This window comes from Myotis yumanensis, unplaced genomic scaffold (genome assembly GCF_028538775.1).
Source record: "Myotis yumanensis isolate MYYU_CA2020_CCGP unplaced genomic scaffold, mMyoYum1.0.hap1 SCAF_3, whole genome shotgun sequence".
Lineage (NCBI taxonomy): Eukaryota > Metazoa > Chordata > Mammalia > Chiroptera > Vespertilionidae > Myotis > Myotis yumanensis.
In genome coordinates, this window is record NW_027223754.1 from 158,761,748 (window position 1) to 158,777,510 (window position 15,763).

The following is a 15,763-nucleotide window of genomic DNA, read 5'->3' on the forward strand; positions in this document are numbered from 1 at the left end:
ATCTGGCAGCCGGACATCCCCCGAGGGGTCCTGGATTGGAGAGGGTGCAGGCTGGGATGAGGAGACCCGCCTTCTCCCCGTGCCCCCCCCCCCCCCCCCCCGCATGAATTTTGTGCACCAGGCCTCTTGTATAAAGATAAGGCTGGCAGCAACATGGAGAATTAATTGAAGGGAATGAGACTAGAAATAGGGTCTGAGGCCACTGGAGTTCTGAGATGAGACATGGTGTGGGCTCAGCTATCTAAGAAGTAGAACTGATGGAGCTTTAGTGACTGGTTACATGGGATGAGAGGATGGGGAAAGGAAAGTTAATTCATAGGTTTCTGATTTAATGAGGGAATCAGAAGGAAAAGCATCTTTGGATGGGGGGAAGATAATCAGTTGAGTTTTAGATAGGCTGAATTTGAGGTGTCTGTGGGATACCCAGGGGGAATGTCCTGTAGATATGTGGATATAAATTTCAAGGGAAAAGTGAAGTCATTCAAGGAGGGGTGTAAACTTAAGTAAGTGGGGAAAATTGAAGGTGCAATCCTAAGGACTACAGTACCTGAGACAACACATATGAAGGGCTTAGAATAGAACCTGACTCATAGTGAGCATTGGTCTGCCTGGCTTGGGGTTGTATCTGACTTGGTAGGTAAAGAAAGGGAGAAGGAGGCAAGATCAGAATGGGTCAGTTTATTTTCACTCTATTTCTTGGATTACCCTATTTCTAACATGTGGGAGCCCTGGCCTGATCCATGGATGGGAGAGGAATGATGCACTCAGAGCTTGGTTATTATTCTGGACTTTGCCAGGAGTCAACAGTCAGCAAAGTATAACCAGAGAAAGAGAGAGAAGGGGGCAGGGGCCAGGAACTAGCCAAAAGGGCTGCTAGGCTGGCCTGTGCTATGCTGGGGCTTTTGTCCTGCTGAAACACAATGGAGCTGGGTTACACGCTGACCTGGCATTCTGGGAATGGGCTGGGATAGAGCTTTCACATGGTGGAAACAGAGATGGATGGTCACTCAGCCCCTCAGGACCATAGCTCTCTTCAAGCACATTTTAATCACTAAAGGGGATGTTCAATACTTGGCAATTATAAATTATTTATATATGGTTAATTCATGAATCAGCTCATTTATATTTTTATTTAGGGCAGCTAACAACATATATATGTTGCTTGGGCATATCTCATTTGATCCTCATACAATCCTATGAGATCTGCAAGGCAGATATTTTGATGGAACTCAAACATGGGTTATTCTTTAGGTCCTGATGATGTGGGCTGGCTCGGGAGTTGCTTCAGAAAGGTGATGAATCGGTCCTGGACACTTCAGAGGTAGCTACAGTAAACCATGTGGAACCCACTGTGGAGAAATAGTGCAAGACAAACAGCTCTGCCTGAAGGTTCCCTGAGCTCATTTGCTCCCTCGTAGTATGCATCATGCCCCCTGTGGCACCTCTCTGGAACTGAGAATGGGGCCTTCTTTATCACGGGGGGGAGGGTAGGGGGGACTAAACTTGGGATCATTCGCCCCAGGAATATAAAGAGGTTGAAAGACTGATCATTAGTGATCAAGAGATAATTCAATCAAGTGTAGAGATAGATGAGACTCCAGGATGACTACTACTATAAGCCATAACATAACTTTGTAACTACTCCAAGTTTGTTATTTTACAAGTCCTTTTTCTCCATTTTCATAGTTCCTAGTGGAAAAAACCTCCAAGAATGTCTGTATGTTTAAGGCAAGAAGAGAGGAGGGTAGCCCTGGCCAGTTTGGCCCAGTGGATAGAGTGTCAGCCTGCAGACTGAAGGGTCCCAGGTTCAATTCTGGTCAAGAGAACATGCCCGGGTTGAGGGTTTGCCAATCAATGATTCTCTCTCATCGTTGATGTTTCTATCTCTCTCCCTCTCCCTTCCTCTCTGAAATTAATAAATATTTTTTAAAAAGAGAGAGAGAGAGGGAAGAGTAGAGAGGATGTTTCACTAAGCATTTGCCTCCTGCACATGCCCTAGAGTGAAACATTTTTGCAAACCCTGAAAAGAATACCAAGATGAATTGGGGCGTGTCCTGGATGATCCAAGGAGTAGTGAGCCCAGGAATCCCCTGCATTCCCAGGCAATGTTTAAAAGATACTTTCCTTTGCAGATTCCAATGGCCCATTTGTTAGTTCTGTGCCCACTGGCCTGACCCTCTCCAACAGTGTCCTATGTCTTGACCCAGAGCACAGCAGCCATCCTGGCCTTGACCCTCTTCTACCCGACACTGCCTCAGATGGCTGCAGCCCAGCTGGTCAACCAGGTTAGCAGCAGCTGCCCTCCCTGAATAGGGTAGCACTAGGTAGGTAATGAGCTGTAGGGCTGATAAGACTTTAAGGAGGTCTTTAAGCTCCCCCCAGGCGTGGCTCAGGGCTTGAGTGTTGACCTATGAACCAAGAGGTCATTGTACGATTCCCAGTCAGGGCACATGCCCAGGTTACAGCCTCGATTCCCAGTGTGGGGTGTGCAGGAGGCAGTCGATCAATGATACTCTCTCATCATTGATGTTTCTACCTCTCTCTCTGTCTCCAGTTTCCTCTCTGAAATCAAATATATATATATATATTTAAAAAGACTTTAAGGAAGGAACAAAAAAGGGAGCATCCCTGCTCTGTGCATCCTTTCATTGAGTCAATATCATGCAAACAGATCAATGAGGTTTTGTTCAGCAATTCAGGAATTTGGGTGGCTTGCTGCAGACCCTTTGCTTAAAGCTTCTTTGGTGGATGGATCATGGGGCCTGAGGACAGAGGGAGGATGTATGTGTCCTCTGGTGAGCAAAAGGACTCATATAGAGCAAGGTCTGAGCATGGAGTTTTTCTCTACTCTCCAGTTGGTACTCACTGTGTTTGCTGTATCTTCCCCACAACGTGGAGGGTTAGATGGGGAAGGCAGCCTGGTGGTGGGTCTCTCAGTGACTGCTGGAGCGCCGGCATGGGTAAGAACCCCACCCATACCAAACAGGGGGCTTGGGGAAGGCAGGATTCTACTCCTCAAGGGAGAGACAGTTGTTGTTTTTTGTGTTTGTGTTTTGAGAAGCGAGATTAATAGAAAACATTGAGTATGCTAATTATATCTAAATAAATGCAAAAGCTCAAGTGAGTTTTTGAGAGTTTATCTCTAGTTTGCTAGTTTGGCGTTCCACTGAGTGGAGAGGCTGGTGTGAAAGGAAATGGGCTGGCGTTCAGTCCTCCAGGGGGAGGTTTAATGAGGAATAAAGGAGAGAGGTTGGTAGCATCAAATAAGGAAATTTAATCATTTTTAGATATGTTTGTATTTATTGAAGAGAGAGGGGAAGGGAGAGGAAGAGAGTGATAGAACCACCAACGAGAGAAACATCTATCAGCTGCTTCCTGCACACCCCCTACTGAGGATCGAGCCCAAAACCCAGCATGTGCCTTGACCGTGTTGAACTGGTGACCTTTTGGTGCATGGGATGATGCTCAACCAATTGAGCCACAGCAGCCAGGGCAGAAATCTAACCATTTTGTGTGGTGTCTATAAAAGAACCAAATTAGCTGCTCTTTGCCTTCTGTCTCATTATAAGAGGTTACAGGGTTGGTGGTTAGGGATAGTCCCTTCCTGGGAATAAAACCCTGGTCGAATGGCTCCTATTTATTAAGTGCTTTATTCTGTGTTAGGCACTATACTAGGCCTTTACCTACATTTGATAAGATGAAGCCCAGAGAGCTTACATTAATTTATTCAATAAATGTGTCAAGCATGGGTTTGCAGTGGTGGACAAATCAGACACATCGCTACTTCCCTGGAGTTTATATTTAGTGGGGATAGCTTCCTCACCTAGAAAGTGGTAAAGCCAAGATTTTTGTTGTTGCTGCTGTTCTTAGTGGATTTCAAGTGTACAGAATAGCTCTTTGTTTATGACATCCTCTCCTCGTTGGCCTATATATGGCTCACCCTTACTTGGTTTCTTTTTTTTTTTTTTTTTTTTATAAATCTTTATTGTTCAGATTATTACATTTGTTCCTCTTTTTTCCCCCCATAACTCCCCTCCTTCCAGCTCCCACCCCACCCTCCACCCTCACTCCCCACCCACTGAGTTCATCCATAGGTGCATGATTTTTGTCCAGTCACTTCCCGCATCTCCCACACCCCTTTTCCCCCAAGAATAGTCAGTCCATTCCCTTTCTATGTCCCTGATTCATTATAGTCACCAGTTCATTCTGTACATCAGGTTATTTATTCACTTGATTCTTAGATTCATTTGTTGATAGATGCATATTTGTTGTTCATAATTTGTATCTTTACCTTTTTCTTCTTCTTCCTCTTCTTAAAGGATACCTTTCAGCATTTCATATAATACTGGTTTGGCGGTGATGAACTCCTTTAGTTTTTCCTTATCTGTGAAGCTCTTTATCTGACCTTCAATTCTGAATGATAGCTTTGCTGGATAAAGTAATCTTGGTTGTAGGTTCTTGGTATTCAGCACTTTGAATATTTCTTGCCATTCCCTTCTGGCCTGCAAAGTTTCTGTTGAGAAATCAGCTGACAGTCGTATGGGTATTCCCTTGTAGGTAATTTTTTTTTTTTTTAATTAAATCTTTATTGTTCAGATTATTACATTTGTTCCTCTTTTTTCCCCCCATAACTCCCCTCCTTCCAGCTCCCACCCCACCCTCCACCCTCACTCCCCACCCACTGTGTTCATCCATAGGTGCATGATTTTTGTCCAGTCACTTCCCGCATCTCCCACACCCCTTTTTCCCCCAAGAATAGTCAGTCTATTCCCTTTCTATGTCCCTGATTCTATTATAATCACCAGTTCATTCTGTACATCAGGTTATTTATTCACTTGATTCTTAGATTCTTTTGTTGATAGATGCATGTTTGTTGTTCATAATTTGTATCTTTACCTTTTTCTTCTTCTTCCTCTTCTTAAAGGATACCTTTCAGCATTTCATACAATACTGGTTTGGCGGTGATGAACTCCTTTAGCTTTTCCTTATCTGTGAAGCTCTTTATCTGACCTTCAATTCTGAATGATAGCTTTGCTGGATAAAGTAATCTTGGTTGTAGGTTCTTGGTATTCAGCACTTTGAATATTTCTTGCCATTCCCTTCTGGCCTGCAAAGTTTCTGTTGAGAAATCAGCTGACAGTCGTATGGGCATTCCCTTGTAGGTAATTGAGCCTCTTTCTCTTGCTGCTTTTAAGATTTTCTCTTTGTCTTTTGCTCTTGGCATTTTAATGATGATGTGTCTTGGTGTGGTCCTCTTTGGATTCCTTTTGTTTGGGGTTCTCTGTGCTTCTTGGACCTGTAAGTCCATTTCTTTCACCAGGTGGGGGAAGTTTTCTGCCATTATTTCTTGAAATAGGTTTTCAATATCTTGCTGTCTCTCATCTTCTGGGACTCCAATGACTCTGATATTAGACCGCTTAAAACTGTCCCTGAGGCTCCTTACACTATCTTCACACTTTCGGATTCTTTTTTCATTTTGCTTTTCCAATTGGGTGTTTTTTGTCGAATCTTTGGTTTGATTATTGTACTCCTCTGGTCTGCTATTGGGTATAATATTCTTTATTTCAGTCCGTGTATGCTTACTTTCTAATTTCTTTATCGTAGCATCGAGGGTCTCATTAGTTTTCGTGAGGCTCTGCACAAATTTATGGCAAGCCCTCAAAATTGCGATTCTTAGCTCCATATCCTCCATTTCTGTCATGTTTTTTTGTCTCCGCATCTTTTATGCTTTCTTAGTGCACCCCCTTGTTGTCTCTGTGCGCAGTCTTGTTCTAGCCAAGCCTTAATTGTTGTAGTTAACACTAGAGGGATTTGACCCCCAGGTCGACTGGCTGTGGAAATCAGCTGTGTGGAAAACGTCTGCCTTCTGGGGAGGCGCTAATCCAGCCTTTGCCTGAGGCGATCGGCAAATGGCTGTGCGCAGAGTTTGGGCGGGGCGGGATCAACAGGGCGGGCGGAGGGAGCAGTTATGGCCACGCTCAGTCCCGTTCCCAGAGGCTCTGCTTCTCAGAACCCCGGCAGCCGCTGCAAACCTCGGAGAGAAAGCTGCCCTCAGGTTCCAACTGATGCCGGATAATCCCGCTTCTCCCGTTTGAGTCTGGGTCCCTAGAGACTCGCCCGGATCTGGAGCCCAGAGTCTGAGACTCACTCCCGACCGAAAACGACAACCTCGCCCTCAGCCACCAGCCCGCTTTGCGCGCGCACCTCGGTACCTTTGTATTTTCCACACTGCGCCGCCTCTGAGCCTCGATTTGCTGTTCTCTTTCCTTCTAGTTGCAGAGTCTCTCCTCAGCCAGCCTTCCTGTGGTTCTGGGTGATGTCCGTTCAGTCTTTTAGTTGTATTTTTGAAATGGTTGTTTGCGGCAGCGGTCTCCGGTGTTTACCTACGCCGCCATCTTGCCCCTTGTAGGTAATTGAGCCTCTTTCTCTTGCTGCTTTTAAGATTTTCTCTTTGTCTTTTGCTCTTGGCATTTTAATGATGATGTGTCTTGGTGTGGTCCTCTTTGGATTCCTTTTGTTTGGGGTTCTCTGCGCTTCTTGGACCTGTAAGTCCATTTCTTTCACCAGGTGGGGGAAGTTTTCTGCCATTATTTCTTGAAATAGGTTTTCAATATCTTGCTGTCTCTCATCTTCTGGCACTCCAATGACTCTGATATTAGTCCGCTTAAAGCTGTCCCAGAGGCTCCTTACACTATCTTCACACTTTCGGATTCTTTTTTCATTTTGCTTTTCCAATTGGGTGTTTTTTGTCAAATCTTTGGTTTGATTCTTGTGTTCCTCTGGTCTGCTATTGGGTATAATATTCTTTATTTCAGTCCGTGTATGCTTACTTTCTAATTTCTTTATCGTAGCATCGAGGGTCTCATTAGTTTTCGTGAGGCTCTGCACAAATTTATGGCAAGCCCTCAAAATTGCGATTCTTAGCTCCATATCCCCCATTTCTGTCATGTTTTTTTGTCTCCGCATCTTTTATGCTTTCTTGGTGCACCCCCTTGTGGTCTCTGTGCGCAGTCTTGTTCTAGCCAAGCCTTAATTGTTGTAGTTAACACTAGAGGGATTTGACCACCAGGCCGACTGGCTGTGGAAATCAGCTGTGGGAAAACTTCAGTCCTCAGGGGAGGCGCTAGTCCAGCCCTTGCCTGAGGTGATCGGCAAATGGCTGTGCGGAGGGTTTGGGCGGGGCGGGCTCAACAGGGCGGGGGGAGGGAGCAGCTATGGCCGCTCTCAGTCCGTCCCCAGGGGCTCTGCCTCTCTGTCCCAGCAATCGCTGCAAACCTCGGAGGGGCCGTAGCCAGATAGTCCCGCTTCTCCCGTTTGAGTCTGGGTCCCTAGAGACTCGCCCGGATCTGTAGCCCAGAGTCTGAGACTCGCTCCTGATTGAAAACGACAATCGCGCCCTCAGCCGCCAGCCCGCTTTGCGCGCGCACCCTCACCACCGCACCGCCGTACCTTTAAATTTTCCACACTGCGCCTCCGCTGAGCGTCGGAATGCTGTTGTTTTTGCTTCTAGTTGAAGAGACTCTCCTCAGCCAGCCTTCCCGTGGTTCTGGTTGATGTCCGCTCCGACTTTTAGTTGTATTTTTGAAGTGGTTGTCCACGGCGGCAATCTCCGGTGTTTACCTATGCCACCATCTTCGATTCTCCTTGGTTTCTTTTTAAGATAATACTTAATCATCATTATTAACCATCCACCCACAAGTAAAACTAGAACCTTAACAGTCACAGAAATCAACACACACGCACACATATGTTTTTTGTGTGTAGTTTCATCTCATTTATAATATTCTGAGAAGCATATTTTCATTTAGATGTTTTTTAACTCTATAAAAAGACCATCGTTTCATGCATAGTCTGCTGGCACTATTATTTTCTTGATATTTTATTGCTAAGGTTCATCCTTATTACTGAGTGTTACTGTGGGGTTCACTCATTTTGACTGCTGAATAATTTCCATTGTGTGAATATACCACTGTTTATTCACCCATTCTCCCATCAATGGGCACTTGGGTTACTTCAAGTGTTTTGCTATTGTGAACAGTGCTGCTCTGTGGATGTCTCCTGGTGGAGGTTTAAAAAGGTTTCTCTTGGGTATATAAGTGAGCAGTGAAATTCCCGAGTCAGAAAGCATGTGTTTGTTTACCTTTACAAGAGGCTGCTATACTGTCTTCCGAATGGTTATCCCAATTCACACTCCCACCAGCAGTCATAACTAGTTCTGTCCTACATCTGAACCAAAGTATCTGTTGCTAAAGTCTCTGCTCTTAATACCATGTGTACTACTTCTCTCCTATCCAGGGGTCGTTTTTTATTTGTTTGTTTATTATTTTTATTGGTTTCAGAGAGGAAGGAAGAGTGACAGAAAGATAGAAGCCTCAGTGATGAGAGAGAATCATTGATTGGCAGCCTCCTGAACCGTGACCTCCTGGTTCATAGGTCAACATTCAACCACTGAGCCACACCAGCTGGGCCAGGGGTCCTTTTTTAGAAGCAACATGAACCCTGTTCACTCTCTGGGTTGAGCAGTGATGACTGGCATCTGGGAGCATCACTGGCCTGAAGTCAGGAGATGGGTGAAGCTCATAAATCATGAGACTCCAAGACACTCTGATAGGTTGTTCCTCTTCCATGAAATTGGAAGCTCCAGTTCCCTTGGGTGCCCTCTAACCTGTTCTCAGCAACTTCCGCCTTTGTTGTTACCCTGCCTGTCCATCCCCAAGCTGGGTATAGGAGGAGGAGAGGAGCACAGGCCCTGATCTGTGTTCCACCTCTCTCCCCACAGGTGTACTGGATGAAACCGGTGCTCGGCACCAATATTGCAGGCCTAGCCTTCAAATTTTTGTTCTCCTCTGGTGCTTCACGAGAAAAGCTGTGGCCTTTATGACTTGCTACCATGTGGAGAGAGTGAAGCATACCAGTGTTTCCCATTTTGCCTTCACCACCACGCAATCTCCACTTCCAGGTTCCAAGACCCTCCCCAAGCCCGAGCACAACCAAACCTCTTTCTTCAAGCTTCCCTTCCCCGTCCTGTCCTTTTCTCTCTTTTGACCAGCCTGTTCCCCACGTATCCCCATCCCTTCCTTTCCCAAAGAATCAACGTTTAGGACTCCAGTGTCCTGATCACAGCCACATCAGGAGGCATTGAACCCTCCCATTGCTTCATAGCCAGGACTGTCTCTGTCCTTTCAGTGCCTCCTGCTAGGACCTCGTGAGTTAGGGAAGGCGACGTGAAAGCTGGTTCTGGGTTTTAAGCCTTTTCCTCTCCCCGGTCCTCCAACCTCACTTCCAACCTATCCATGGAAGATAGCTTCTTCCCCCTCTCTGTCTCTGTGCCTAACAGGCAGGCTGAGGGCTGGGAAAGGAAGGTGCTGGCATGGGTTGGGGGTAGGGAACCCGGGCTCTGAGAAAGCCAGACACAGCAGAACTATTCTTGTCCCAGAGCTGCAGGGTGCACAGATTCCAGCCCAAACCAGCCAATAGAAGAAGGCCCTCTAATCCCAGAGAACTAAAGCATTCCTTTCAGTTATCCAACATCCCTGCTGCACCCCACTGCTGACCCCCACCCTCACCCTTACCCCTGGCTGACTCAGAGGGGTCTGGAAGCCCCCAGGAGCACAATTCTCATAGTCCGTGAAGTGAACTCAGCTTGCCTGACCTTCCATGCAGAGCTGAGGAATGTTCTAATATAGATGTCAATCAGGACTATGAACCCCCAACTTTGACATGAAAAGAAAGGGACCTGCCCCCTATTCTTGGTCCTTTTCTTCCAGAGCCTCTCCAGCCCTGACCCTACCCCCACCTTTACACCCACGGCTCTGCTCACCTCCCAGTTGAGGCTGGAGAGGAGAGTCCAGCAGCTTTATCAGAGGCATGAGAGTGGGCCAGCCCGCTGCAGCTGTGAAGGGGTTAAGAGGCTGGGCCAGCCCCTTCAGCCTGCCCCTCCCAGGAATTCAGAGTCCTCTATAAAGGGGACTCTCCACCCAAAGCAGGCCAAGGAGGTGTAGGGACCCAGGCACTGTGCCCATACCCTCTGCCATGTGGGAGCTGCAGTCGGCCTCCTTCTGGAGGGCCATATTTGCCGAGTTCTTTGCCACCCTCTTCTACGTCTTCATCGGGCTGGGGGCCTCGCTGCGTTGGGGCCCTGGGGCCCTGCACGTCTTGCAGGTGGCTCTGGCCTTTGGCCTGGCCCTGGCCACGCTAGTGCAGGCGGTGGGCCACATCAGTGGAGCCCATGTCAATCCTGCAGTCACTTTTGCCTTCCTTGTGGGCTCCCAGCTGTCCCTGCTCCGTGCCTTCTCCTATATGGCAGCCCAACTCCTGGGAGCTGTGGTGGGGGCTGCCATGCTGTACAGTGTCACCCCACCTGCTGTCCGAGGAAACCTAGCGCTTAACACGGTAATGAGCGGCCGAGTGGGGCTGAGGGAACCTGGTGCCTTGACTCCCTGCCCGGTGCAGGTGGACCCGAACCCCGGGGATCTGGGACATGGTGTGTGTGAGGGTGTGTGTGTTTCAGGGTGGGGAGGGTCCGCAGGTGCTTTGGAGGGATAAGAGTCCAGAGCCCTGGACTGAGAATCAAGCAACCTGAGTTCCCATCTCAGCTTTCCTTCCGATTCCTCGCAGGTTCTTGAGGACGTATTTTACCTATGGGACCTCAGTTTCTGCATCCATACAACTGGGTGCAATTACTTCCAACGCTAGGAGAAATTAGAAAACAAGCACAGTTACTATCATCTTCCATCTCTAGGAAAGGGAGGAGGGTGGCTCCTGCCCGGGAAATCTAGAGGAGGCAATGCTGTGACAGCCCTACTGAGCCTCCTCTCTTCTTCCTTTGCCTAGTTGCACCCTGGGGTGAGCGTGGGCCAGGCCACCGTGGTGGAGATCCTCCTGACGCTGCAGTTCGTGCTCTGCATCCTTGCCACCTACGACGAGAGGCGGAATGGCCGCCTGGGCTCCGTGGCCCTGGCCGTTGGCTTCTCCCTCACCCTGGGGCACCTCTTTGGGGTAAGTAGGAGAGGGAAGCCACTACTCCTTTAAGGATTCCAGGGCCCCCAAACCTTTCTCGCCTAACTATCAAACATGAACATTACTCACCTTCCTCTGTATCAGTCAGCCCAGAGGGATCAATCCTTATTACTCTCTCTTGTGACTGCTGTAACTGGTCTTTCTTGAACCCAAGGTGGAAATGCATGCATTGTGGGTATTTGTGGGCTTAGCTGATGGATCCATAGTCTACCCTGAGATGGGGCATCAGCAACTTCACTCCTCGGTGGGGCTCCCATGTGGTTGTCCTTCCCTGCTTGCTGCTAGAGGCAAGGTGCCAGCCCTCAGGGATATGTGAGCTGTGGGGAGAGGAGCTGGGGAGAGTGGGGGAAGTGTCTTAGTTACAACTGTGTCTTTTGCAGATGTATTATACTGGTGCAGGCATGAACCCTGCCCGCTCCTTTGCTCCTGCCATTCTCACCAGAAACTTCACCAACCACTGGGTGAGTGCGGGGAGAGGAACAAGATGCTGAGGCCCCGGATGGGTGTGGATTGCAGGTTCCAGGTTTGGTTCCTGCTTCCATCTGGGTGTGCTGACTGCTCTACCAGCACTCAGCTAAACGGGCTGTCACAGAGTTTGGGATGCCTGTGTGAGCAGGATTCATTATTTTGCCAGAAAGAGAGGCTCTTGCTCATATTGTTCCTTCACTGGTTCGTTAGGGAATTTTACTAAGTACCCACTGTATTCCAAAACTAGCACCGTCAGGACAGACAACTGAACAGGAAGACAAACATTCCTACTCTCAGAGGTCAGGATATGCCTGAGCCCAAATGGCCCTGGGCCTCATCCCCGTTCTAGCACTTTGCTAGCCTCGTGTGTGACCATGGCAAGAACACAATCATTCTGCACCTCCATTTCCTCGCTATAAAACAAGGTGTTATGGAAAGTAAATGTGAAAGTCATAGCACAGAATCAGGTATGGAATAAGTCCTCAATAAAAACGGATTGTTTGTGTTGTTTGGCCATATGACAGAAAAAACCTGAAAATAATTCAAAACATTTTCAGGCTGCTCTGTCTGTGGGGTAGCCCACTCTGTCTCACTGCTTCACTAATAAATTCTTTCACTTTAAACTCTAATATTTTTTTTTCAGAGCTGTATACCCATTTTCATAGCCACATTATTCACAGTAACCAGAAGGTAGAAGCAACCCAAGTGTCCCTCACAGATGAATGAAAAAACAAAATTTAGAATATACATATAATGGCATAGTATTCAGCCTTACAAGAGAAGGAAATCCTGTTATATGCTGCAACATGGATGAACCTTAGGGACATTATGCTTAATGAAATAAGCCAGTTACAAAAAGACAAATACTTTATAATTGCACCCATATGTGGTATTTCCAGTAGTAGAATTCATTGAAATAAAGCAAAATGATAGCTGACAGGGGGTAGGGAGAGGGGAGATGGGAGTTGTTGGTTAATAGATGTAGAGTTTCAGTTTTGCAAGATGAACAGTTCTGGGGACTGTTTGCACAACCATGTGAATATACTTAATATTATTGAACTGCACACTTGGAAGTGGCTAAGGGCCCTCGCTCAATTGGTTAGAGTGTCATCCAAATACACCAAGGTTGTGAGTTTGATCCCCGGTGAGGACACATACAAGAAGCAACCAATGAATGCATAAATAAGTGTAACAACAAATCAATGTCTCTCTCTCTTTCTCTCAAGTTCTTTTTTTTAGGTAAATTTTAAAAAAAGAAAGGATTAAGATGGTAAATTTTATGTTATGTGCATTTTTTTAATCAAAACATTTTTCAAAGTAATATGCAAACTAGTACCAACTAATAACAACAAAGAGAATGTACATGTGTTAAGAAGGTATGGGATAAAGGAATAATTTGATGAGTCAAAAAAATGGTGAATTTTGAAGTGCAGACAGTGGAACAGTTTATTTTATTTTATTTTTTTAAATATTTTATTGATTTTTTACAGAGAGGAAGGGAGAGGGAGAGGGACAGAGATTTAGAAACATCGATGAGAGAGAAACATCGATTCAGCTGCCTGCTGCACACTCCCTACAGGGGATGTGCCTGCAACCAAGGAACATGCCCTTGACCGGAATCGAACCCGGGACCCTTCAGTCCACAGACCGACGCTCTATCAGTGGAATAGTTTAGAATTTAAAAACACACAAACAGCCCTGGCCAGTTTGGCTCAGTGGCTAGAGCATCGGCCCGTGGACTGAATGGTCCCAGATTCAATTCCCGTCAAGGACACAGATCCCTTGGTTGCAGTATTACACGCTTGATCCTTGAGCCCCCTCGGGGTGCATGCGGAAGGCAACCAATGATGTGTCTCTCTCACACTGACTTTTTCCTCTCTGTCTCTCCCCTTCCCTTCCACTCTCTCTAAAAATCAATGGAAACATAGCCTTGAGTGAGGATTAACAAAAACAAACAAACACCGATTTCTGTTTAAATAGTGCCCAAGTATGTACCCTAGTACATCTGTGTTTTTTTAAAATATACTTTATTGATTTTTTACAGAGAGGAAGGGAGAGGGATAGAGAGTTAGAAACATCGATGAGAGAGAAACATCTATCAGCTGCCTCCTGCACAACCCCTACTGGCAGTGGTTCTCAACCTTGGCTGCACATTAGAATCACCTGGGAGTCTTTTTTTAAATCCTGATTTCTGGGCCTCATCCTCTGGAAATTCTGTTTCTTTGTTATGGGGTGGGGCCACAACATTAGTAACAAAGAAACAGAATTTCCGGAGGCTGAGGCCCAGAAATCAGGGTTTTAAAAAGACTCCCAGGTGATTCTAATGTGCAGCCAAGGTTGAGAACCACTGTCTACTGGGTATGTGTCTGAAACCGACATGCCCTTGACGGGAGTTGAACCTGGGACCCTTCAGTCTACAGGCCAACGCTCTATCCACTGAGCCAAACCGGTGAGGACAATACATCTGTTTTCTACCTGTGGAGTTGAGAAAGGAGCAGCCTTGCTCTTGGTCCTCTCCCCAAGCCTGATTATTCCTTTCCTCTTCCTACAGGTGTACTGGGTGGGCCCAATCATCGGAGGGGGCCTAGGCAGTCTCCTCTACGACTTCCTCCTCTTCCCCCGGCCCAAGAGTGTTTCTGAGAGGCTGTCTGTTCTCAAGGGTACCAGGCCCAGGGACGCCAGTGCACAACCAGAGGGCACAGGGGAACCTGTTGAATTGAAGACCCAGGCCCTGTGAAAGCTCCCGTTGAACAGAGGGAGTAGGAAGCTTCTGAGTTTATGTGGAGGGGCTAAGCCACCCCTGGATGAAGAAAGAGGCTGTGGGGAGGGGCTTGTACTTCTTTATTTTTTAATTTATGTGTGAGTTGTTTTTTTGCCTTTTGCCGTGTGAAATCTTTCAAGTTGCATTCATGAGCTGGTCGGTGCAAACTTCCCTTCCTCCCCATCCCACCTCTCTTCGCCGTTGTGTGTGCACGATTGTGTGTGTATGACTGTGAGTGAACGTGGCTGTGTTTTGGGGCAGGAGAAGCAGGGAAGGGAGAAGAGGTATCATCCTACACCTTCCTCTCAGTGTGATGAGCACAGGAAACCAGGACCTTAAGTTTCTGGTCATGCCAATCAAGTGTAAGGTTCTAGGTTTCTTTTTTATTATTATTTATTTATTTTATTGCTTAAAGTATTACAAAGGGTATTACATATGTGTCCTTTTTTCCCCCCGGCCTTGACAATCCCCTGGCCTCCCCTACCCCCCAGTGTCTTATGTCCATTGGTTATGCTTATATGCATGCATACAAGGTTCTAGGTTTCTGAGAGAGCAGGGAAGCAGGGAGTTCTCCTCACAGGAGGCAGATGGAGAGAAGTGGAGGACACAAGGCATTCCAGGGGTTGGGAGAAGGGGCAGGGGCAGGAAGAGAGGAAATGGAGTTATTAGCCCCAGTTCAGGATGCAGTTTTACCAGATAGCTGTGGGGAAGGTAAAGGGAGAGTGTGGCCAACTTACCTCAGGGCTGCTTGCCCCAGGGCCTTGGGTGGGGCAGTAGCTCTGAGAAAAGTGAACCCTGGGTTAGAGCCTTTCTGTTAAGCCACGTAAACCTGTCTACAGCCACTGGCTGGGCTTTGTGCTATTCTGGCACGATGGGTCTCTTTGGAGACCCTGGGCAAGCGAGCTCACCAGCCAAGGCCCAAGGCGTGGGAGCCTACAATCTAGATCAGGGGTCCTCAAACTTTTTAAACAGGGGGCCAGTTCACTGTCCCTCAGACCGTTGGAGAGCCGGACTATAGCTTAAAAAAAAACTATGAACAAATTCCTATGCACACTGCACATATCTTATTTTGAAGTAAAAAAACAAAACGGGAACAAATACAATATTTGTATTTGCATGTGGCCCGCGGGCCGTAGTTTGAGGACCCCTGGTCTAGATAAATTAAGTAATTTAACTATTTTACTTGACTTCCCCAGCAGGGCCTGGGGGCAGATGGTAGTTAAGCCCCAGGAGTGGTCCTAGGCAGAAACAGGAAAGCTGATGCCTGGAGCAAGGCAGGGGTGGGAGGGGGGTGGAGGAGGGAGCGGCTTTGACCCTCGGATTTTTGTTTTTCTTTCTTTCCCCAAGGCCACCCTCGGAGTTATAATTTAGAGCAGATCAAAAGACGTCAAATGGCATCTTTCTGCTTTTATCACTAGTTTAATAGTCTGTTTTATTTTCTTTTTGTGTGCATCTTTTCACTTTTCTCTCAATTGTACTTTCATCTTCATCAGATCTCTCCTAACATCTCTCATA

The 15,763-nt window shown here is 46.9% G+C and overlaps 1 protein-coding gene across 1 annotated transcript; it reads left to right on the top strand.

Annotated features, from left to right (window-relative positions):
* The first annotated feature begins 10,032 nt into the window (after nt 1-10,032).
* Nucleotides 10,033-14,224, top strand: MIP (major intrinsic protein of lens fiber). Its single transcript, XM_070407662.1, has 4 exons — nt 10,033-10,392; nt 10,834-10,998; nt 11,400-11,480; nt 14,039-14,224. The coding sequence occupies exons 1-4, from the start codon at nt 10,033-10,035 to the stop codon at nt 14,222-14,224; spliced, it is 792 nt and encodes a 263-aa protein (XP_070263763.1).
* Nucleotides 14,225-15,763: the final 1,539 nt, after the last annotated feature.

Coding starts and splice junctions, on each gene's coding strand:
- MIP (XM_070407662.1), top strand. CDS start 10,033: ATGTGGGAGCTGCAGTCGGCCTCCTTCTGGAGGGCCATATTTGCCGAG. Junction 10,999..11,399: donor CCCTGGGGCACCTCTTTGGG/GTAAGTAGGAGA, acceptor TGTCTTTTGCAG/ATGTATTATACTGGTGCAGG. Junction 11,481..14,038: donor GAAACTTCACCAACCACTGG/GTGAGTGCGGGG, acceptor CTCTTCCTACAG/GTGTACTGGGTGGGCCCAAT.